Source organism: Enhydra lutris, unplaced genomic scaffold (genome assembly GCF_002288905.1).
Source record: "Enhydra lutris kenyoni isolate GAN:26980312 unplaced genomic scaffold, ASM228890v2 scaffoldscaffold17, whole genome shotgun sequence".
Taxonomy (NCBI): Eukaryota; Metazoa; Chordata; class Mammalia; order Carnivora; family Mustelidae; genus Enhydra; species Enhydra lutris.
The window spans coordinates 31925922-31949171 of NW_019154101.1; the positions used below are offsets into that span (position 1 = coordinate 31925922).

Consider the following 23250-nt stretch of genomic DNA (forward strand, 5'->3'; position numbering starts at 1 on the left):
TTTTCATTTTTTCACAGACTTAGGTCATTATTGGCTGGACCTCATGCTCTAAAATCCTTGTTTCTGGAATTTTGTTTCTCCATCTTGTGGTCCATGATGGTGCCCCATCCTCAATCAATGGTTCACACTCCAGCCACCTGGCAAGAGGACACTTCTGCTTACAACCTATTGGCCATGGATGTATGGCAACTTTCCATCATAAGGAAGGCTGAGAAGTGTAGTCTTTATTGGGGCAGCTGTGTGTCCAGAGTTCTGTTCTTGAAAACAAAGGGGACAATGTTGAACAATAACTGGCAGTCTTCCACAATCACTTGTCACATGGGGATTACAGTCTGGCATATTTTCCCAAAATGCAGCTGACCCATCATCCCCTCTGTTACCTTTCTTCTGTCAGGGACAGAAGAGGGTGGCCTTGTGTTCGGGGAGGTAGGAGTTTAGCCAAGGCCCAGGGGACTACCTACAGTGGGCCCTTTGGGGAAAGTGCACATTATAATCTCTCCAAATGTTTACTCCTTAACTATTGGTCCAGGCATAACTGGAAAAGTTCACTAGTTAGTGAAAACTAATTACATGTTTTGGTATTGTTTTTATCCTTTTAGTGCCAACCAGAGCATCTGGCACATGGCTTACTAATTGCTTGTTAACTTAGTTATTGATGGATGGAGAGGCGAAGGTTTGACCACGAGGGTAAGCAACAAGCAAAAGGAACTAAATTTATGATGATAGATAATTAACCTGTGTGAGTTCACAGATGAGAAGGATTAACACAGATTCACACTTTAGAATGGAAGTAAGTTCACATATCATCAGATCCTTCTTTTTATAGGTAAATGGAAGCTGTAGTGGTCCAGCTACTTGTCTGGGCTTGCACAGTGGTGGGTAGCAGGGTTACTTTTTCAGCTCTTTATATTTTTCTGCAAAGACTTTGTAGCAAGGCTGGGACTTGATCTGGTCTCCCGATGTGTGCTATTGGATGGGTAGAGAAGAAAACTTCTCAGACTTGTGTTTAAGTAAACTGCAAGGTCAATGTGAGTCCTACGGCTTCTGAAAAATAATGGAACCTAATGAAAGAAGAACACTCTCTTGCAGTAGATAGAATCCCCTGAGGAACACTTAAGTGGCCAAGTGTGTCTCTGGGAGTAAGAGATGGCAGAGGGTTAACTGTCCTATGAAACAATCATTAGGCTCTATTGTTTTTAAACTTCTTGTTACTTTTTCTTTGTTTCAAAATACCTGGTAGCAGAGTGGTAAGGGCACAGATCTGGAGCTAAAACGCCTGATGACCTTGCGAAAGGTGCTTCTCTGTTCCTCAATTTTCTGATCTGTAAAATGTGAACAATGATGATGCATACCTCCTAGAGTTGTGCCTTCAGTGAGTTAATATGAAAGAAGTGCTTGCAACAATGCAGAGCATGGGGTTGGTGTTAGCTTTCATTGTTGTTACAATTATTAGAAAAGAAGATGTGTAGCATAATAATAAAATGAATACCTCTAAACTCATTAGAATTATGAACCAGAACATTAGAACTATCTTTGCTTTAGGAGTTTCTTCTTCCTATCTCTTTTCTTCTTCTATAGTCCCGCCCTCTATACAGCCTATAAGGGTATTTTTTTTTGTCATAATGGAAGAATGTGTATTTCATCATATATTTCTGATTTCTAAATAAGGGCTTCATCATATTTACTATTGTTGAATTGTAGCTTCAAAGAAGAATTCTGTAAATTCTGATTTATCAGTTGTCCACCTACATATATTTTGGGTCCTAACCATTTGCCGTGATTCCACAGTCTACAGAAAACATCCCACCATTTACACCAATAAATTTCAGTTCCATCCTGGCACAATTCATATGATTTAGATATTCTAGAAGAGCTTTATACTTATTAAATTGTTAAATGTTTCACATATAGACAATCAAGTTGGCCTTAGGCCTTTAAATACTATCTTGTGGAACTTGGTTGGTCATGTCTACAAGCATTGTTTATGAAATTATCAAAAGCCTTGAGTATATATGAGCAGAGACTATCTGAGATGAGGTGCCCATTCTGGGGAGAGTCTTAGAAGAAAAGAGAAGGAAAGAGTAAAGGTGTTATCTGGGATGTGCTCATGAAATTTACTTCTTAAACTATCAGCTGTGAGATTAGGTCAAAATAAGTTTTGTTTCAGACTAACCTAGAAAATAAGTTTGTTACAGACTAACCTAGAAAAAGATAATTCATTGAGCCTTTTGAATTGTTTTCTTTTAGATTTATTTGCATTGGTTTGTTCAGTGAATGTATTTTCATTACCAGCAATATATAAAACTTTGTAGGATCAGAAGCCATACATTCAAAGGCAAGTGCTCATAAACTAATCGGAAAGAGATAATGATATTTACCATAATTCAAAGTATTTGTGTATGTTGTCACAGAAGTGGAGTTGGAAAAATTCAGAAGGAGAAACTACATTGAGCTGGGTAGATCAGCATTTCAAGGAGGGGATACTATTTGAGTTGAAGTTTGAAAGGTGTACAGAATTAAGATAATTTTGGGGGGAGGGCGGGCATTCTTGGTAGAGGAGAAAAGCCCCATGGATTAGAAAGTGTGGGCTTACACTGGGATTCCTGAAGGTGGGTGAGCCATGAGGCTGGAGGTTAGGTTGGGGGAGATTCTCTAGGGCCTGGTCAGAGGAAGTGGGAAAGGGACACTTCCAGAGCTGAGTGTTAGATGTTGAGGGTGCACAGGAAGAAAGAAGGGCTTTGCAGGATGGTCTGAAGTCAACAGGACTGAGTCAGAGGCACTGGTGAACTAGCTTATTGTAAGAGTCTAAGCAAGAAGTCCTGAGGATGTGAATCAGATTGCAGCAATAGGAAGGGTCCTTAGCAACGCTGTGCAGACAGGTGCACCCACGTGCCCCGAGCCGATAGGCAGGGAGAGAAGCAGGAGCCGCAGTGACTGGCACTGGAGTAGGTGGTAAGTGGGCGGGAAAGGAAAAATCCAAGGTGATGATGGGACGAGGAACCAGAGTTTCTGACTGAATGATGGATTTTAAGGAGCCAATTTAAGAGAGACATAGTGAGTTCACATTGTCACATAAGAAAGAATCATAATATTTTTAAAGGGTCATGTAAAGAAATACAAGGAGTTTAGCACTAGAGGCTTTCCAAAGTGGAGAAAAGTTCACTGTAAATCCCATAAGGATGACTGGCTTTTGAATATTTGTTTCTAATCATATGTATATGTTCACAGTTATATTAATTGTGTATATAGACTTTTATTTCTTTTCACTTTAGATTATAAACATTTCCCGGATGGCTATATTTATTCTTTCAAGTGTAATTTTTTCTTCTTCAAGTGTAATTTTAATGGTTATATAATTAGGAATTTGAGAGGTGGGGGAAGTATTATCTGTTTACCATGTTGGAGATTGAATGATTTTCATGGAATTGCATATACTCATTGGTGATGTTGAGAAGTTGAAATTAGGGATGGAAACTTGGAGAAAATGTTGGCTCCAATGATAGATTTTTGAGTCTCCAGTTAGAGGGAGAAATTATGGGAACTTGCCAAGGGAGAGAATTTGGAGGAAAGAATAAGAATCGTTTATTTATTTGTTCAAGTGAATCAGCCAAGTTCATTATGATTTAATATGTACAAAGAAATTTTTTACAGATATCACTGTTATAGTATTTCCTAGAATTAGGTGCTAAGGGCATATTAATAAATATGAATGAATATCAGACTTAACTACTAGAGGCACCCAATCAAGGCCAGAAAAGACACAACCATATGCCAATGAATAATTAGAAATATTTTCCAAACTGGGTACTCAGGAACACTAGCAAAATATTTTCTATGGACTAAAAAAAATCTCAGAATAGCAATTTGCCAGAATGTGGGCAAGTTGAACCAGAAAGTGATTTCTCAAATTATCTGTCACCTCAGCCTAAGAGAAATCAGTTCAAGTCCTAAGGGGTAGATGGTTCATGCAATACAATAATTTCATTTATTTTCTTTGAACCAAAATAAAGACTTGGGTCATAGATCAACTACTTCTTGTTACTTTCAGTCTGGGGTCTCTGAAACCTAATGAAGGATCAGTGGGTCCTTCCCAGATGCCATCTGAAAGTTCTGGATTCTAGCTTGGAGGCTTCTGGAAGAAGAGTAATAATATTGTAGGGGTTCTCCATTATATTCACAGGGTGTGTGGGGTATAAGTGATCTAAAACAGTGGTTCTCCACTGGGGAGTATTTTTCCCCCAGAGAATATTTGGCAATGTCTGGAGATATTTCAGTTGTCACAGTTGGGATTGCCACTGTCATTGGAGGGGAGAGGCCAGGGGTACTGCTAACACCCTACAATGCACAGGACAGTCCCCCAGAAAAAGAAGTATTTGACCCAAAATTTCCATAGTATTGAGGTTGAACAACTTTGATCAAAAAATAAGGGGAGGGGCTCCTGGGTGGCTCAGTGGGTTAAAGCCTCTGCCTTCGGCTCAGGTCATGATCCCAGCGTCCTGGGATCGAGCCCCACATCGGGCTCTCTGCTTAGCCGGGAGCCTGCTTCCTCCTCTCTCTCTCTCTGCCTGCCTCTCTGCCTACTTGTGATCTCTGTCTGTCAAATAAATAAATAAAATCTTTAAAAAAAAAATAAGGGGAAAAATGCTTATTTGGGGCAGCCATATTTTACATTTAGATAAGAAAATGTACCCGGACATTCGGTATGTACTTTGTGACTACCCGCAACCCCACTCTGATGGCACACGTTCTGCCATCTCTGGAAAACGGAGTCTGCTTTGTTGCTTGTATTTCAAGTCTGTTTCCTCTTCATGGCCAAGATATACTGTCAGCGGTACACACCCCATAAGGCTGCAGGGGCAGAAGTGGACATGCCCTGCACTGAATGGAAAGGCATTTGGTGGCTCAGAATTCCCATGCTCAACACTGAAGTTCCCATCCTTGTTTTTGCCGTATTTGACAGAGTAAAAAAAGAACTGGAAGGTTTCTAAAGAGAAGGAATTATGCAATCATTTTTAATTTTATGAAGTTTCATGCCAAGACATAGCAAAGGCCAGAAGGAACTGTGCATTAAGGAACAAAGTTAGATTTTCAGCCAGAACCCGAGCTGGGGTTTGAAATGCACTTGGCATTAAGAATTTGAAGAGAGTCTCCTCCTCTCCATGCACCAGGAAAGACAAGGCTGTACTCAAGGTTTTAGCTACTTTTTTGAGCTCTGGTGGATTTTGTTTGGTTTGATTTATAAATAACATCTGGTATTTGGAAAAATGAAACTACAGTCACCTCAAGATGCACTCATATGTAAAGTAAGATAATTTTAATAGTTTAAGAAAGAGGAAAAGAAGAATTCCTTAGTATACCCCTGTGTCCTCAGTGGGCCTTGACTCCTCCAAATCAGCACATTTCTTGATGGAACCCATGTCTTCTTTCCTAGGATTAATTTATTAATAGTGTGTGTTGTAGTATATTAAATTTAAAGGTCCACGAAAAGATGAAAGTAGCATTATGGCTAGTATGCTCTGAATTAGACCTTGAGAGCTTGTCCAGAGTACAGTGATTTTCCCAGTCATAGTACCCATCACAATTTATTGCAACCCCTTATTTTATGAAGGTCTTCAACACCAGGTGTTAGCTCTGCAAGATCAGGGATCAGGGTGTCTTTTTGGTTCAGTACTATATGCCCAACACCAGCATTAGATCAGACCCCTAATAACACACCCATAAATACTTGTTGGATCCATGAATGGAAGCCTGAGTAATGCAGCACATGGTTAGATGTAAAGTAGACACACAGTTGCTACCCATTAAGGTCAAGAACCACTTCTCCACTCCAGTATTTGCAGGAATGGTCCTGGAGAGGATTCATTTGGAACCTTGGCAGAAATGAGATCTTCAAATCCTAAATCTTAGGCAAGTTACCATTTACTATGTTGACTGCAAAAGGTAGGTTCTCAGCAGAGCATAGCAGAAGGTCTCAGAAAGGAAAAAATGTTCCATGAGTCTCATGGGAGATGGCCTCTGGTTAGGAGAGATGATTTTTTTCCCTGTCGAGAGTGAGGTCCTGCTAGGTGGCTGGACATTCCTAAAGGAGGCTTACAGAATTCTGATCATCCTAACCAAGTCATCAGAAACTCTAGGATTCTTACCTTATGAACACTTTTACTACTTACTTTTACTTTTATGGTCACAAAACCTGCCAGTTTGTGATGGTACACAATACCAACCTGATTCTGCTATTCAGATTCCCAGGATAATTTTCTTCTGTATGACTGGGCTGTCTTAATACGTTGTCTACACATTTTACAATAATGACCAGGTACGAAGGTGCACAGTCTAACTGAAACTCTGAGGGTCATCATTCATGTGGACCATGCATCAGAAGGGGCAAGCCTGGGCCAGGACACCACACCTCCTGGGGCCTGGCAAGTTGCCAGAAACATGGTGGGCATCAAAAAGTCACACTTTACTCCTCTAAGAAGCTTATAAATCTAATGAGGCATAGAGAGGGTGCACAGGTTTAACTAGTATGTCTAAGCTGCTCCAAAAAAATGTATAGAATATATGGGCCATATCTTCTTTATCCGTTTGTCTGTTGAAGGGCATCTCAGCTCTTTCCACATTTTGGCTATTGTGGACATTGGGGTACAGATGGCCCTTCTTTTCACTACATTTGTATCTTTGGAGTAGACACCTTGTAGTGCAATTGCTAGGTCATAAGATAACTCTATTTTTTTATTTTTTGAGGAATCTGCACACTGTTTTTCCAAAGTGTTTACACCAACTTACATTCCCACCAACAATATAAGAAGGTTTCCCTTTCTCCACATCCTCTCCAACATTTGTTGTTTCCTGCCTTGTTGATCTTTGCAATTCTAACTGGTGTAAGGTGGTATCTCAGTGTTGTTTTTATTTGAATTTCACTGATAGCTAGTGATGAACATTTTTTCATGTGTCATTTGTATGTCTTCATTGGAGAAGTGTCTGTTCATGTCTTCTGCCTATTTTTTGACATGATTATCTGGTTTTTCGGTGTTGAGTTTGAGAAGTTCTTTATAGATCTTGGATATCAGCCCTTGGTCTATAGTGTCATTTGCGAATATCTTCTCCCATTCCTGCCTTTTTGTTTTGTTGACTGTTTCCTTTGTTGTGCAGAAGGTTTTTATTTTGATGAAGTCCCAAAAGTTCATTTTTGCTTTTGTTTCCTTTGCCTTTGGAGACATGTTTAAATTTATGATCATAAACCTCTTTTTTTTTTAAGAGAGATTTTATTTATTCATTTGAGAGAGAGAGAGAGAGCAGAGGGAGAAGCAGACTCCTGGCTGAGCAGGGAGCCTGATATGGGTCTCAATCTCAGGACCCTGAGACTGTGACCTGAGCTGAAGGCATATGCTTAACTGACTGAGCTACCCAGGTGCCCCAAAGTTTCTATACATCTTTTAAATTGAAGGGTTGCTTCTTGTACACCATAGCTATTTGATTATTGTTTTTTTTTTTTTTAATGATTGGGATTTCTCTCAGTCTTTGCAATGATTTTTCCCATTTCCTGGAAAACCTTGTGCCTGTTTTCCCTATCCTCATAGCTCCTCTATGGAGGCCATGCCAGCAAGCTGAATTATGAGACACTGCCAATCACCCAAGTTCCTGCTGTTCAGCAACGACAACGACATAGTCAATAAGCTTTACTGACCCTGTGAGGGATGTATTTTTAATGGATTCGCCCTCAGGATTTAGTCACTCCTGTTTTCCTTGAGGCCAGTGTGTGCAGAATGTGAATCTGAACTTTCTGCCTACTCATGGTGCAACAGAAATCAGATTCTTTGAATTCATTAGCTGTCCCCCAAATGTCCTACCCAGTCTTTGTTTTAATCCAGTGAATGAATGCTTACTAGGCATTGGGCACATCAGCCATTTCTCCACTGATTGTTTTTGATAAGTCATTTCTGTCTACTGAGTCATCCTTGCCAGACACTGTGCTCTTTATATAGACCATGTGAGTCATAGAGGCCCAGGAGAACTGTCCTCCCTGTATTTAAAACCTTCTATGCTTCTGACACCAGAAACTACCTGAGCTTAAGGTGCTTTCATTCTCTTTGGTTGTTCTTAGTTTTTGCAAATAATTCCATGAGTCTTTGGATATTGGTGGCCAGACATGAAGTGTGGAAAGCCTTTTTCCAAAGATCTTTTAAACTCTATCAGCATTAGCTTGGTCCAGGGATCCTCAGCTTCCTTCAGACTGTTGCTAGGGGGCCTCATTCTATATTGACTGGCTTCCCTGTGGCAAAGGAAGTTGACCCTTTTCTGTTCCCCAGAGAACCTTGATTACCAAATACCACCAACTCAGTGTCCTTCATGAAGACGTCCCCAGTGGTATTGCTCCCACTTCCCCCAACCCCTTCTGCCCGAAAGCATCTCTTGTCACAGAAAACTGCTTTGGTTTTTGAAAACTTCTTTCCAAATCCACTCTTGTGCACCTTGTATGGATGTACAGAGTAATGGAAGGCAGAAGCTGATCACCAGTCTTCGAAGTAACAGTACCCAATTTAGACAAATATTTGCCATTATTTCCACCTTGTAAAGTATTACCAGTTGCCAGTCTTTATTGTAAATACTTAAAAAGCCAAGAGCCCAGATGGAAAAGCCATCTCCCAATTCCATGGACCACCATCTCCATCAGTCCCTCATAACCTCCCACTCACCTGCCAGGAATCACAGCGGGGGTAGCAATTCAAGAAAAGGAAGCTGTGTGACATAGCAAAAACTCAAAGTAAGACAGCACCATATAAGAAAGCCTTGAGGGTCTTTCAGGTGTCCAGTGGATGTTTTAGTCTAATGGGAAGATTATCAATAAGTAAACCAGTTGTTTATGAGACTGGCACATGCTCTTAAGTCATGAAGCAAAGGGATGTGACAAACCAGTTAGGGGGTTTTGTTGTCAGAGGAGGACACCTCTCTGAGGGGATTACATTTATGCTGAGACCTAGAAGAAGCCAACTAAATGAGTCACATGAGGAACAAATGCAGGAAGAGCCAAGGACAGGAGGGTTTCAGGCAAAGGTACCACCACATACAGAGGCATTAGATGACATGGCCTCCCTCCAAGCCCAGTTAGGTCCTGGTGACACTGCTGTCTCTCTTCAGTTTTCATCACTTCTTGTCTACAAAGCCCCAACCCCCAAAGATATTCATTAAACAGAAGAAAGCCTTTTCCCAGGAGGACTTAGGACAGCTGTTCCCACAATCTCTGTCAGCCTGCTTGACATGGGACGATTTTTATCTGGACTTGACTCTTGGGTGCCTGGCACCTTAAGGATCAAAAGACTGAGGGACAGACCCGCAATGAACTTATCTAAGCTCATGACTATAAAGTTGGCAAAAATCCCCTTTTCCTTGTTTAATCACGTACATATTTGTTTTCCCTGGAGGAGCAGCTGTCCCTAGGGTGGCCTGGCCAGTAACTAAGACTGAGGGATTAGGAGAGATTCCTTGTCCCATCTGGCAATTGCACTTCTTGCTGTGCTGATTAGGTGTATATCCTGAATTAGGTAGATTTGTGAGGCTTCAGCATTCTTTCATGAATTGGGCAGAACCAGATAAGAAGCCTCCTCAGGCAACCCCCACTGACAAGCCAAGCTGCTGGCAGGACCCAGGTGTTGGGTTTGAGATCAAGGAGCAGACACCGGCAGTTATATCTCAGACCAGCAGGGAGAAAATACACAGTGCCACAAGTCAAAGGATGGAACAGGGAGAGTCTTGCCTCTTATCCACAAAATTAGAAACAATTTTTAAAATGCCGCAGGCTTTTATCCATCTGTTCTGTGATAGCTCTACAGATACAAAGTGAGATTTTTAGTGGTCATTAAAGATCTTGCAAATGTCTCTAACTCATTGTCTATCTTGTAGAATAAGGGTCACCTGAGATGAACAAGTAAACGCTGGGCAGCATCTTGGGGGATGTTATAGGAAGGAAGAGGAAAGTGCCTGCTAAAGAATTTCTAATCCCTTGGGGATTTGGGAAGGGGACAGGAACAGAAGTTATGATGATGCCTGGGTCTAGGAAGAGGACGGGACAGATTGCACGGTGGTTCACGGCATGGAGTCCGATTCCTTGGGTTCAAATCTCAGCTGTAGAGCTTGTTACTTGTATGGTCTTAGGTGGGTTAATCTTTCTAAGCATCAATTTCCCTGTCAGGGAAATAAGGACAATAATCATCACATTTACTGAAAGTATCAACCTAGGTAATTCACACACCGTGCATAGCTCTGAGCCTGTTATTATCAGACGGGCTTCCTAAAGTTACTGAGGAATGCTTTTTCTGGCCATTCTTGCAGTGCCATTCCCTGCGGGGAGAGGGTAGCTCCCTTTACTTACAGTATTAGTCTCTGTTTTACTGGGCAATGTGCAGCTACTCATTAGAGAGCAGTGAGTAGCATGGGAAGAAACGTTAGATAAAGCAAAGAGCAGGGGTGCCTGAGTGGCCCAGTAGGTTAAGCATCTGCCTTTGACTCAGTTCATGATCCCAGAGTCCTGGGATCAAATCCTGCATCGGGCTCCCTACTCAGTAAGGAGCCTGCTTCTTCCTCTCCTTCTGCCTGCCACTTCTCCTGCTTGTGCTCACTCTCTGTCAAATAAATAAAATCTTTAAATAAATAACTGAGTAAATTAAAATAAAGCAAAAAGAAAAAGAGGCATGAAAACAGGGCTGCACAAATGATATGTGAAATCATATTTCTGTTTATTTTTTAATTTTTTTAAAGATTTTATTTATTTATGTGACACAGAGAGACACAGCGAGAGACAGAACACAAGCAGAGGGAGTGGGAGAGGGAGAAGCAGGCTTCCTGCTGAGCAGGGAGCAGGGAGCCAGGAGCCAGATGCGGGGTTCATCCCAGAACCCTGGGATCATGACCTGAGCTGAAGGCAGACACTTAACAACTGAGCCACCCACATGCCCCACATTTCTCTTTATTTCTGAATTTTTAACCCCTTCTCTCTCCCTTCCTCCCTCACTTCCCGGTTGCTAAAGGTTTTACTCTGCATCACCTACACTCCGACATTCGACCTGAACGGAAGCGCGGTGCTGAAGATTGCCGAGGTGAGTAGTGCCCCCTCCTCCCAGTGAGCATGTGCTGTGCTCCCTGGCTGCCTGCTCACAGCTGCCTCCCCCAGGCTGGGAGAAGTCCCGGGAGGAGGGGAAATGAGGCCCAGCAGTAGGGTGAGCCCTTCTCTGATCATTACCTTGGGGAGTTTCCACTAAGGAATTGATCTGTAGGAAGCAGGCTGTGGGCTCTTTCAGCCTTGGTCATAATGCTCTTCTGCATGCTTTGGTTTGTTTCATTTGAGGTTTTAAAATGGAAATAACAGTACTGGTTCTCCCAAAGCTCCTGTACCTAGGCGCTGCGCCTCCTTTTGCTTTCTGAGTCTATTTTTCTTAAGAATAATTGAAAAGGATTTGATTTAAAAAAAATGGTTTTCAAGAAACCAGGTACGAGAGTGAGAGGGAGGTTTTACTGATGAAATTCCAGGCCTGTCTCCTAAAGCCCAATAAACACATTTTATAACTATCATTGGAAAGCCTTCTCTTTCCCATCTGTGTTGCAGGCTAGGGAACTGTGCGCCTTCCAGCACTCCCAAAAGTATGTCCAACAGAATTCTTGGCTTCTCCAGTGCCTGGCAGATGCCTCTGGCTTTTGGAAACGTCAGCATTCCAAAGCAATACTTTAATACACTTAGAATAATTTTCCTTCCATTTCTTGAAAAGAGTATCTTCAGGATTCATGTGTTTTGACAGGAATACATGTGCAGACCTCAAAGAGGCAATGATAATCTGAATTCTGAAATTAGGAAGAAAAAGCTCAACTGTCAGCACTCATGGGTATATATGTTTTTTATAGTAATGATCATCATTTCTTGAGTATACCAGGTAGAAATGTAGCATTTTGGACATGTTTTCTTTTTTTCTTTTTCTCATTGTTGAGATATAATAGACAAACAAAAATTCTATATATTTTAAGTCTACAACTTAGTGTTTTGATATACATACATATTGTGAAATAACTACCACAGTGAAACTAATTAAAATATCCATCAACTCACATAGTCAACCTTATCATGAGTAGTATTTCTGTTGTCCTCTACTTGTGCCTTTTATGGTATCGTGTGCCTTAAAGAGTGAAGAGTAAGAGAAAATTATTTTTGAGCACATTGAACATTTTTATGTGTCTATCAAAAGAACAAGAAATGATTAGCTGACTTCTACCTACAATGTAAATTCCCAAATGTGTATTTATATAGGTAGAAAGAACACCTTTCTTTAACCTATTTATGTTTTACTCCGTATGGGTAAAGAAACAGAATATCTATCAGTAATTTTTTTCAGGCGATTTTTAAGGGATACCTGTGAGTATTCCTATTATTTGCAGGTTCTCTTTTTTTATTGTGAGTGTGGTAAGAACACTTAACACAAAATCTATCTTAACACATTTCTAAGTGTACAATGCGGTAATGTTAACTACAGGCACCATGTCGCTCAGCAGATGTCTAGAACTTACTCATCTTGTGTAACTAAAACTTTAGACCCATTGAAGAGTAACTCTCTACCCTCCCTTCCCCTCAGCCCCTGGCAATTACCAGCCTCTGCTCTGGGTGATTTGGACTATTTTCAGTACACCGTGTCAGTTTGCTTTTTAAATGACAAATGTAGTTTCTAATTAGAGCAAGAAAACAAATTGGCATCTAAGTGGCCTGTTAGCCCTTTGCCATGTGAAGGGTGAGAAGGGAAAGCAGCTGTTCCTGCCTAGGAACCTCACCCCCCACACCCCAGCTGATGGAGCTTGGTGGGTGGGGAATGGGGCACAGGTTGTTTCAGGACCTTCAAGAGGGGAGAGAGAGCTACCAGTGTTTCCCTTCTCCTTCCAGAGGAGGAGAAGGTTGCCTTTACCATCCTCCCAGGAACTAGTGTTTGAATGCAAATCTGATCAAGACGTCATTCCTGAGCAGTGGACACATTGCCATGACGTGCCCAAGCTCAGGCTGTTTACGGCAGGTAGTTAGAACGCAGAATAGAGACTCCGCAGGCCTTTCTAGATAGAATAAAGCATCAAAACACAGTGGTCTCTACCAAAACCTACAAAGGAAAAACCAAGCTTTTTTTGGTTTTTTGGAAAAGAAAAAAAAAACTCTCCACCCCAAAGCAATATAGAGACAGAGGCCTTCCAGCTTAGCAGTGGCCATGGCAGGAAGGGAGAAGTGGAGCTCTGGGCTCTGGAGGAGCACTGTTTGGATGTAAACCCCAGCGCTCCCACCTCCTGCCCACCTGCTGTGTTGCCTTGGCTACCTCCCCAGCCCTGCGTTTGTTTTCTGTGAAGGCAGTGTTAGCTGTGTGCTTGTGCCATTTGGACAAGGGGGAGAGAATCCACGTGCAAAGCTGTTGGGGCAGACCCAGCCTCGCAGTAAGTTCACGCCGCTGCTGTCAGGAGCTGCACTTGATGATGACGTCCACGGTCCGCTGGGCAGTGCTGATCTGGCCAGGACCCTGAAAGGATGGGGCATCGATCAGGTGGCTTCCTGTGTGAGTGGTAACTAGCTCACTAGCTCTCCGTGTTCCGCTCTGGCCCTCTGCGATCCTTTAGTTGGGGAAGAGTCCCTAGCAGGACAACTGTATGAAGGTCGTGAAGCCAGGGTCACACCATCACAGAAAAATGTGTTGTTCCCCATGCTCGTGTGGACTTCAGAGTTTATGATAAAGGCTTGAGACCATATTCTCTGGAATTCAGAAGGACTCGGTGAAGATCTTGAAAATGAACAGTCCATCATGTGCTGGGTGGTGGGGGTCTCCCATTAGGGTGCAGGCCCCCACATGATGTTTTAAGCTCTGCCTCTCCTGCAGGCCCACAGGAAGGCCCTTCCACCTCCCTGTTCACAGCGGGACACGGTTTAGTCGGCCAGGTCTCCCATGCCTCCCTCCATCTGCCACCTTGCTCTGGTCCCTGGACAGAACAGGGCTGTGGAGACTGCATTGTCATGGCCGTGAGAGTCACCATTTCTTTTTAAAGATTTTATTTACTTATTTGACTTTGGCAGTGGGAGAGAGAGAAGTAGACTGCCCACTGAGCAAGGAGCCTGATGCGGGGCTCGATCCCATGACCCCGGGATCATGACCTGAACCGATGGCAGATGTTTAATGACTGAGCCACCGAGGCACCTCAAGAGTCATCATTTCAAAGTGCCTTAACGAATGGCAGCATGCAGAATTGCTCCTCTGTGCTAGTACAGACCTGGCATAGATCTCGTGTTCAGGAGAGTAAGAATCCCGCTCCTCTGTCAGTCCAGTCCATGGGAAGGACATTTCCAACCCAGTCTGCTGAGAGAGGAAGAGTGACCCCAAGCATGATGAGCCCCACAGATGCTAGACCCAGGGCTTCCGTCTCCAGCTTCCCTGATCCCAGAGCCAACAACAGACACACCCTGGAGTGTGCACCTCCCTCAGAGAAGAATAGTGGCCATTTATCCATCAGGCCTGCCCACTGCCCCACCTATTTCTACGAAGCATCAGCTCTAGTTCTGAGCCCTCAGTGGCCACTCTCTCTCAGAGCTGGTAATTCTGAGGAGGCACGAGAACATATCATGTCCCTGGTTATGGCGAGAGACAAGTACATCAACTCAAAGACGATGTTCTATAGCTGTCCCTCATGTTCATTTAGCACTTACTCTGGGCCAGTCACTGTTTTAAAAGTTCTGCCTACAGGAAATCATACAAATCCACACAGCAATTCTGTGAAGCAGGAAATCCTCTTAGCCATCTTTGACAGACAGAGAGAGGGGCACCAACATTCCAAAAGTCAGACAGCTCAGCAGTGGTGGAACTGGGAGACGAGACCAGCAGGTCTGACTGGGCTTCTACTCTTCACACCGTGCAGCACACAGCACCCAGCTTGGCTGTAGAAGCCCCCTCACCCCGGGGGGCCCTGATGACCTCCTCTGTAAGTGGTGGAACCCTCCTAGAGGCTACCCATCCCCCTTCATCCCAAACCGTGCTCAGGGATGAATACTGTGCAGACACAATGTTGGAGTTAAACTAGCCTTGCCTTTTATCTTGAAAATATGTCTTTTGATGAAGTGAATAGTACACTGCATTGACTAACAATGATCAAAGATCAGAACAAGGGATAGGCTTCTAAAAGTTTGCTTATGTTCCTCTATAAGGTTGGCTGTTTACAGTAGTTCCTTGACTAAGTTTTGGCTTTTGCTCTTTGCACTCCTGAAACCCCCTGTTCTGTATGGGACACTTACAGCCACCAACCTTTGGAGCCTTCCTCCCGCATTGGTGGTTCTCATCAAATGGCTGCATGTTAGAATCACCTGGGAAGTGTTAGTAAAAATAAGATGTGTAGGGTTGCCCCAGAAAATCTGAGTTGTTCGCTCCTGGGGGGAACTGTGCTTACACATTTTGCAAGAGGTCCCCGGTGATTGTGCTGGGGACATCAGGTTGAGAACAGCTGCCCTGATGGTGACTCTTCTCTCCCACCAGCCTTTGCCATAAAACCTCCGAGTGTGGTCCACCGACCGGAGGCATCAGCAGCTGCTGGGAGCTTGTTAGAAACACAGAACCTCAGGCCCCACCCCAGACTCATGAGTAAGAATCTGCTTTCTAGTTGGAGCCCTCTTGTGATTCATGGGCCTACTCAAGTTTGGGAAAAAGTGCCATGTCTGAATATCAGTATAACCTCCTTTTAAATGATCTAAAGCCCAGGTGAGCACTGTCTTCCCCAACCAGGTATGGAATCCTACCAGCAGCAGCATCCCCTTGACTGTGATCCCTTGATAAGTACAAGGTTTTGATTCTCCTATCCCTCCCATCCTTCATCTCCTGCCAGATCACCTCCACACTTTCCCCTTCCCATTTGTCAGTGCTTGATATATATCAAGTGTATTTCTTATGCTTTAAGGGTCAAATCTGCTACAGGGTGTCCCACTGTTCCTCAGTGGGACACATCTTATTTTTACTAACACTTCCCAGGTGATTCTGAAGGCATGGATTTTCACCATAAGGCCCACTGTCAGCCTTTAAAAAGGGGGGAGGTGAATGCCCCCACCTCACTCTGTAATTCTGTAATCTGGCACAGGCTGAGCAGATCTATTTATATGAAAAGCACAGCAACAATTTATAAGCATATGGATCTGTAGTTATAAATAGTAAATTATTAGATGACTCATATATAGATAATTTAAGAAAGAAAAATAGTAGGACCATCTGAAATCATGGTTTGCATTAGTTCTGCAAGAGAGGAAGAAACACTTTTCTTACTGGCCTGTATCATTCCTCAAATTTGCAAAACAGCTCAGAACCTTTCAATTCCCACCGTAGTAGTCACTTAAGAAATGATTTTGCATCAACAGAAAGAATTAACTATGTAAGAAAATTATACAGCCTCAAAAAGAATAGCATTCTGTAGACTTCAATGCAGTGATTTTGTAGGTTCTCAGGTGCTTCTCACCTGCTCGTTTAGCCTTTGAAAATCTGCATCTTGGTTTCAAAAGCAGGACATTTCAGCCTAAAACCACCAGTTAGCTCCTGGAAGCTTTCTTAGTTGTATATGAACTTTTCATAAAATAAGCCTTTAACTTAATGAAAAAAGAATGTTGTATTGTCACTTTTGCTATTAACTTGGGAAACAATTTATAAAAAAAACATTTAAACCATTTAAAACTCCTGTGGAATTTTTGAGAAAAAATCCAGACATCCTCTTCTTTCTTACCCTGCTGCAAGGGTGACTTTTACTCAAGAACAGTGTTTACCCTGAAACCTGTTGATCAGGAAATAGACATGTGTACTTAACTATGAAGAATGAGGCCATTTCCCCCAAGGCACTGTTGAAACAGTAAAAGGATCATTAAGCACTCAAAATGTAAATAAACTTTCATTTGTATGTCTCACATTAACTTGCTTAATTAAACTGTAATAATGAAAGTTTTTCAGATCACAGTTTTTCATGATACAGGAAGAATAAGACATATCGTCAAATTTAGAAATGGGTAATTATGAAATATGCGATATGTGTTTTCTGTTCAATTTCATGAATAATTAGAAATAAAAACTCCCTATGGATACATAATCCTTCTTGCCATTGGTTGAAAGCTAGACCAAGATTTCTCTTAGCATGATGCCCAAATGAGCAGATCTGCTGTTGAGTTTTCCAGAGGTAGTAACTTAATATTGGAAGAAGCCGTGGGAGTAAAAATTGCCAAAGTCTTTGGGTAAAGGAAGAAGAGAAGCCATAGCCAGAAGCTCTGTGGAATGAATTTGAAAATAGTTAATGTTGTTCCTTTGGAAAGTTTCAGGGTGTATTCTCAAGCCTGCTCAAGGTTTCTCTGAGGGATTTTTCAAAGTGAGAAAGCCTTGTTTATAAATGTGTATTTGCTGGTTCAATCTTACTGACTCGTGGGAAACTTCCAGTATTTTATCCTATCAAGCCCAAGCAAAGTGTCTCAAGGACCATTCTTTGTTTAAGGTTCTTAGTTTCAGGGTCCTCCCTCTTTCACTCCATCTGTCCATCCATCCCTCAACTGCCAAACACTGGTTAATAACAATAACCAGCTAATAATGGTAGCTGCTAGCTACTGAGTCACTAGTGTGTGTCAATAAGTTGTGTTTTCTGTACATTCTCCTCTCATCTTTACCCCAAACAAGGCAGATAAAGAATCCCACGAAAAGTAAGAATAATTTGCTATCCAAGTTTCTACAGCTAGACATTCAAATTCAGACTTTTTATATTTCAAATATGGGCTGTTAACCACTGTATTATGTTGCTTCCTCGCTACTATTAGTCTTAGAAAATGTTGGTAGAATCTTGCCGTAATAATATTGGCAACCAACTGACATTCGTAGGCGTCTCATCCACCTTGGATCTTCACCACGGTGCTTAGTTAGAAAGCAGCTGTGTGGTGTTCTCACATGGGAACCATAGTACTGAAGAATTTTACTTTTTTTGTGACCATAGATCCAAGTGACTGGCAGGCATGTGCCACCTTCTTGGGTATCTTTATGTATCGATACTCAGTTTATCTTCTCTGAGCTTTATGCTAGCATCACATGACCTGATGTTTATATGTTTATAGTTTCGTTTAGTGTCCCTTATTACCCCCACGGGAGTTCAAAACCATTAAGGCTGAAGACCTGCTACCAGAGATACCGATTTAATGATTCTAGTTGTCACTAAAGTATTTTTTTTAATTGGGCTGACTTCTAACTCCTGAATGTTCAGTGATACGTTTTGGTTCTTTTAGTTTGATGTAGTAGCATTATTCCTGAGACATACAGCAAATTAAATATTCTACAGTTAAGGAGCAGATTAGTCCACAGATAAAATCCAGAGGAAAAGTACACAGGAGACCCGGTCAGTTTTTCTTGGAAGCATCTTGTTTGTTATGTTCTACCTAAAACTGGGAGGAGTAACCCCACCTCCTCTCAAGAAAACTGGTCAAGGGAGCCCAGACTGTTGTATCAAATTGGCTGAGGCCACTGAAGTAAGGAAATCCTGTTCTAAGGAGGAGCATCTCCACTTTCCCTTCCGGAAACCCTTTCTTTTCTTCCTTCCGGGCCTGTGTCTTTACTGACTCTGATTTGACTCCTTGGAAGTGTCTGTTCTCTGCTTATTTGCTGCTGGATGGGCTTTGAGCAAACGAGTCCTTTTGCAAAGATTTTCCCCACTTCCCTGTAACGTCTGACTTACACAGTTCTTGAAGAACTTGCATGGAGTTAGAAGACACACAGAGTGGTTCAGAGATCCTCTCTACTTCATTTGAGCTAGTTCATAGGGCAAGGCTAGAGTTCAGTAGACCTTCTGGGGACCCCGGTGCAGGAATTAAAGGGTTGAGGTGCCTTAAGCCATTTTAATATGCCAGCTTAAGCCAAGAGGAATATGGAGGAGGAAAAGGGAAGTCACAGTCAGAGGTGTCCATGTATGCTTGGGCGCTTGAAAAATTTCCAAAAGGAAAATGAACACATTTCCCGACCCAGCTTGGGGGTCTGGCTTACTTATACACATATTCCTTAGGAATAATAACTTCAGTTATTGTGTGTGTTGGGGTGTGTGTGTGTGTGTGTGTGTGTGTGTGTGTGTGTGCGCGCGCGCGCACGCCTGCACGCATGTGTGTGTGTGCGTATCAGCAGGAACCATTTCCTGAGGTGCCTTTTGTCACATTCCTGCCTGTTACAGCTGTTCACCTGGAAGCACCTTGGCCATCAGGTTGTCATCATGATTCAGTGTAGAGTTGAGACTTGTAGTAATGGTCAAAATTGTCCGTGGTTCCAATGTGATCAACAAGCTTTCGTAACTTCCCTATATAAAAAGACATTTCTTCTGCTTTCTTGTAGCTCAGCCTTTGATCTTTCTATTTTTTATCACCATACATTATTTTTTATCTCCATAAAAATTTTCCCATTGAAAACACACTATCCCAACTGTCTTTGGAACTTGTTACTCAGTATCATACACAGATTTAACAAAGCTGTGCTAGGAACCCCATTCAGATAGGAAAGAGAAGGCAAATGCACAGTTCAACAAAGCGAAGGTCATATGTATTTTGCGAAGCTAAACAGATTTCTCTTGTGGTGGCTACTTTAAAATTTGTCATCACTTTGGCCAACGCTGAGTATCAATTACATTCTATTATGCTGCTTTGAATTAAGTGATAATGATTCTGCCCGGGGTTTAACCGCGTACTGTTATTTATCCATCTTCTTACTTGAGGATACTGCTTACTCTGGTTGCTTATGTATGGCTTGCAGACTTGTGTTTTCTTGCTCTTTTTCCTTCTGCTTTCGGCATTTGTTTTGCTTTATTAACTCTGTGGTTTTGCCCTCAGTTGTGTTTCGCATGCCATAAAGCTGGACATCTGCAAATGCATGAAATGGCTAAAAAGTCCGTTACGAAACTCCTCACTGCCCTGTGTCTTCGTGCATTCCCTGGCCATCAGGGGCCTGTGGCTTTTCACAAGGTATTTAACTTGGCCCTTTAAGCCTCTGGTAGAGATACAGGATTAGGGTCCTTAAGGGTCAACTCTGCACTACGAAAGCAAAGGGCACGGGGAGGTAGAAGTGCCACTGGAAATACTATAAGAGGAAATTGATGAGCCTTTTCCCAGAAACTCAGCCTGCCTTTGGACTCGCTATTCTCTTGACTTCTCCGATTCAGTGCGCTCATTTTAGCGCTACCCTAAGGAAGAGGCAGAAAAACATTTACAAAGGGAAAAAGCATTGGCTTGGAGTATAGTGGTCAGGTTTGTCATGAAAACCTTCCTTCTAGGACTCTTCCTGGTTTACCCATTTATTATGATTGTAAAAAGTATGAGAACCTTTTTTTTTTTTTTTTTTTTTTAGAAAATGTCAAGATAGTTGATAGAGCATTTCTTTGTGTGGAATTAAAGATAGTAATATTATCAGGTACATGGTCATTTTTATATTTAAAAGGATACCCTTTTATCACAGTAAGTACTTACACATCCATCATATGCAGAGTGAGCTTCTTAGATTAACCCTTTTTAAAATTTATTTAAGTAGGCTACACACCCAGAACAGAGCTCAACGTGGGGTTTGAACTCACAACCCTGAGATCAAGACCTGAGCGGAGATCAACAGCCAGATGCTTAACAGACTGAGCCACCCAGGTGCCCCAGATTAATACCTTTTTTTTTTTTTTAAGCCGAGTAAGCATGCAAGGAGTCCTTCCCAGTGTTGTACCCCTGAGATTAGCAACTAGAAGTGGTGGTGATGTTAAAACTCAAAGAAATGCATTTGGCATTTAGGAAGTTCTTGCCCGGATACAGTACCATGTGCGTTACATAAACTCTGATTACTCATCCGTGCTTTCATTTATGGCTCTAAAGCAACTAATAAAATTTTTGAAGGGCGGTTGTAGAGCCGCTATGGCTGTCCGAATTTAAAAGAAGCATGCTTAGACTGAGTATGAGTTTAGCTCTCAAAATAGCTACTTTCTCATCTTTAATGCTTCTGCGGCTTCAAAATCCCCCTTCAATTAATGTCAGAGCTCAGAAATCTTAAAGATCAATAGCTATGAAGATTTCTGGGGAGAACATGGGATTTAAAGAAAACTGTTAAATTTTGAGTCACGAGTAGTCCTGCTCTGCTGAAGGACACTCCAGAGCATTTGTTGCCTCAAAGTGATGCCCCGAACTCATTTAGATGTATTTCCCGCATTTGCACATCATTTCATGACATGCCAAGTAAACGCATTCCAGGATGAAGACAGCTTTTTTCTACCTATGTATAGTTTGTGCCTTTGCATACATTCTAATCCATGATCATTTGAGAAAATGAATTTAAAACTGACGTGCCAGGTGGTGGGTATTAGAGAGGGCACGGATTGCATGGAGCACTGGGTGTGGTACAAAAACAATGAATACTGTTATGCTGAAAAAAAAAAAACTGACGTGCCCTTCGATGGCAATTTGAAAAATAAATTATTTTGGAATTTGCTTTTCTTTTTTAGCTAAAAACAAATTAATCTAAGCCAACTTCCAATTAAATTTATGAGTTGTAAATCCTCAATCGGACTACTGAGGATTCAATAGATAAATTTAACTGTTGGAGAATATTTACTTTTACATTATTAATTTTACTGAAAAGTTATAACTGTGAGGCCCGAAAGAATGTTCCGGCGTAAGCAATAGCGGCCATGAAGGTTAACACTTAATATCTCTTCAATCTCTCTTCTTATCCATCAAATTAAGTTTGTCACTGAGGTGAGAACACTTTATTTTGATTATAGATAATCTCAGAGTTATCCCTCAAAAAATAATTAAGGTACATTAAATCTCTTTCTTTTTGTGGGTCTAAATATACTTAGTAAACAGGAAAGGATGACCCACCTGATAGACAGAAAGTAGCAGGTAAATTTAAAGCACGCTTTTGTTGTTATGACCATCCCTATAGCTTCCAGAAGAATTAGAGGCAATAAAATCTGCAAAGTCATGACATTAAACATCATCATCATCAAATCCCCAAATTGAGATTTCTCCATGCTTGCAGCCATCAGGGAGTCTACTCAGGTCCCAGTAGACATTCAGACTCACAAGACCCACATAGGCCACAATTGGCATGACATCTGCTTAATAGATAGGGAAGAGAAACAGGGCCCTGGCAGGCATTTCTCTCTCCCAGGAAGGAGTCCTTGCAGTCGTCCAGCAGCTACTCTGCAGCTCTCAAGTGTCAGCCTTGAAACAAGAGATGAGAGCCCCCTCGGTGGGTGCAGTCACCTTGTTTTAGGAGCCCCATGTTTCTACCATGGAGGAACCAGAATTTCCATAACAACTCCATAAGCAGAGCTGGTGGAAGTCTCTAAGAGGACATGAGAATGACAAGATTCACTCAGGAAACCCAAACCTGTGACTTCTTGCCAGGTTTCTAAAGTCCATCCATAGTTTTTCCAATTCAGATGCAACGTAGTCATCGAGAGACACTTTCACCCTAAGCCACGCTGCTCAGTTACCCAGCCGATTGTCCATTTGTATCAGGTTTCCAGAACACAGCTAGAGCGTAAATCCAAGATCACTGTTTACAGTGCAGGAGAAAGGGATTCACAACCCTTTCCCCATGCTTCATAACATAGGAGTGAGTAGATTCTGTTCCTGTTTGACCATGGGAGGAGTTTTTCTGGATTAATTTCCAGACACCTGAGTTTGCTCTCGATAGAATTATCTGGCATATCTAAAAATCACTCCTTTGCATTCTCCTATGATGCTCAGAACAGTAAGTTCTGAGAGTGATAATCTTTATCACAATGTTACTTGCCTATAGGCTTAAAAACAAATTTTCAGGGATTTTAAAGATTTATAGTACTCATCGATAATTAGTCCTAAATCAGGCTGACTTTCTGTTCAAGAGGGATTTACTGTCCTCTCTGGTTAATTCCAAAGCATGTTGGTAATGAACTGGTATCTACAGAGCGTGTATGTTGCTATCTTATCTCTTTACCAGGTGTGCATTGAGACATACATATGTAGCTGTCACCAACGTAGTATAAACACGGCTGTGCGGGCAACTCTCAGTCAAATGCTGAGTGACTTGACTTTACAGTTACGACAAAGGCAGGAGAACACGGTGAGCAGGCTTGCCAGCGTCTCTGTGTAACTGCATGCTGCGTGTCCCACACCCTCGATGCTCCCTCCTCTCCCACCTGCCGCTAGGGCGGCCTCCTCCTGAAGCAGTGGGGGAGGCTTGCTTGGTTTAGAAGAAC

The 23250-nt window shown here is 42.1% G+C and overlaps 1 protein-coding gene across 1 annotated transcript in view; it reads left to right on the top strand.

Moving 5' to 3' along the window:
* Nucleotides 1-23250, top strand: part of LOC111147693 (ARFGEF family member 3) — a 169302-nt gene that overhangs the window by 53990 nt on the left and 92062 nt on the right. The window contains exons 5-6 of the mRNA XM_022503919.1: nucleotides 11022-11090; nucleotides 22992-23114. Of these exons, the coding sequence (XP_022359627.1) occupies nucleotides 11022-11090; nucleotides 22992-23114 (192 nt within the window). The remainder of the gene's footprint in view (nucleotides 1-11021; nucleotides 11091-22991; nucleotides 23115-23250) is intronic.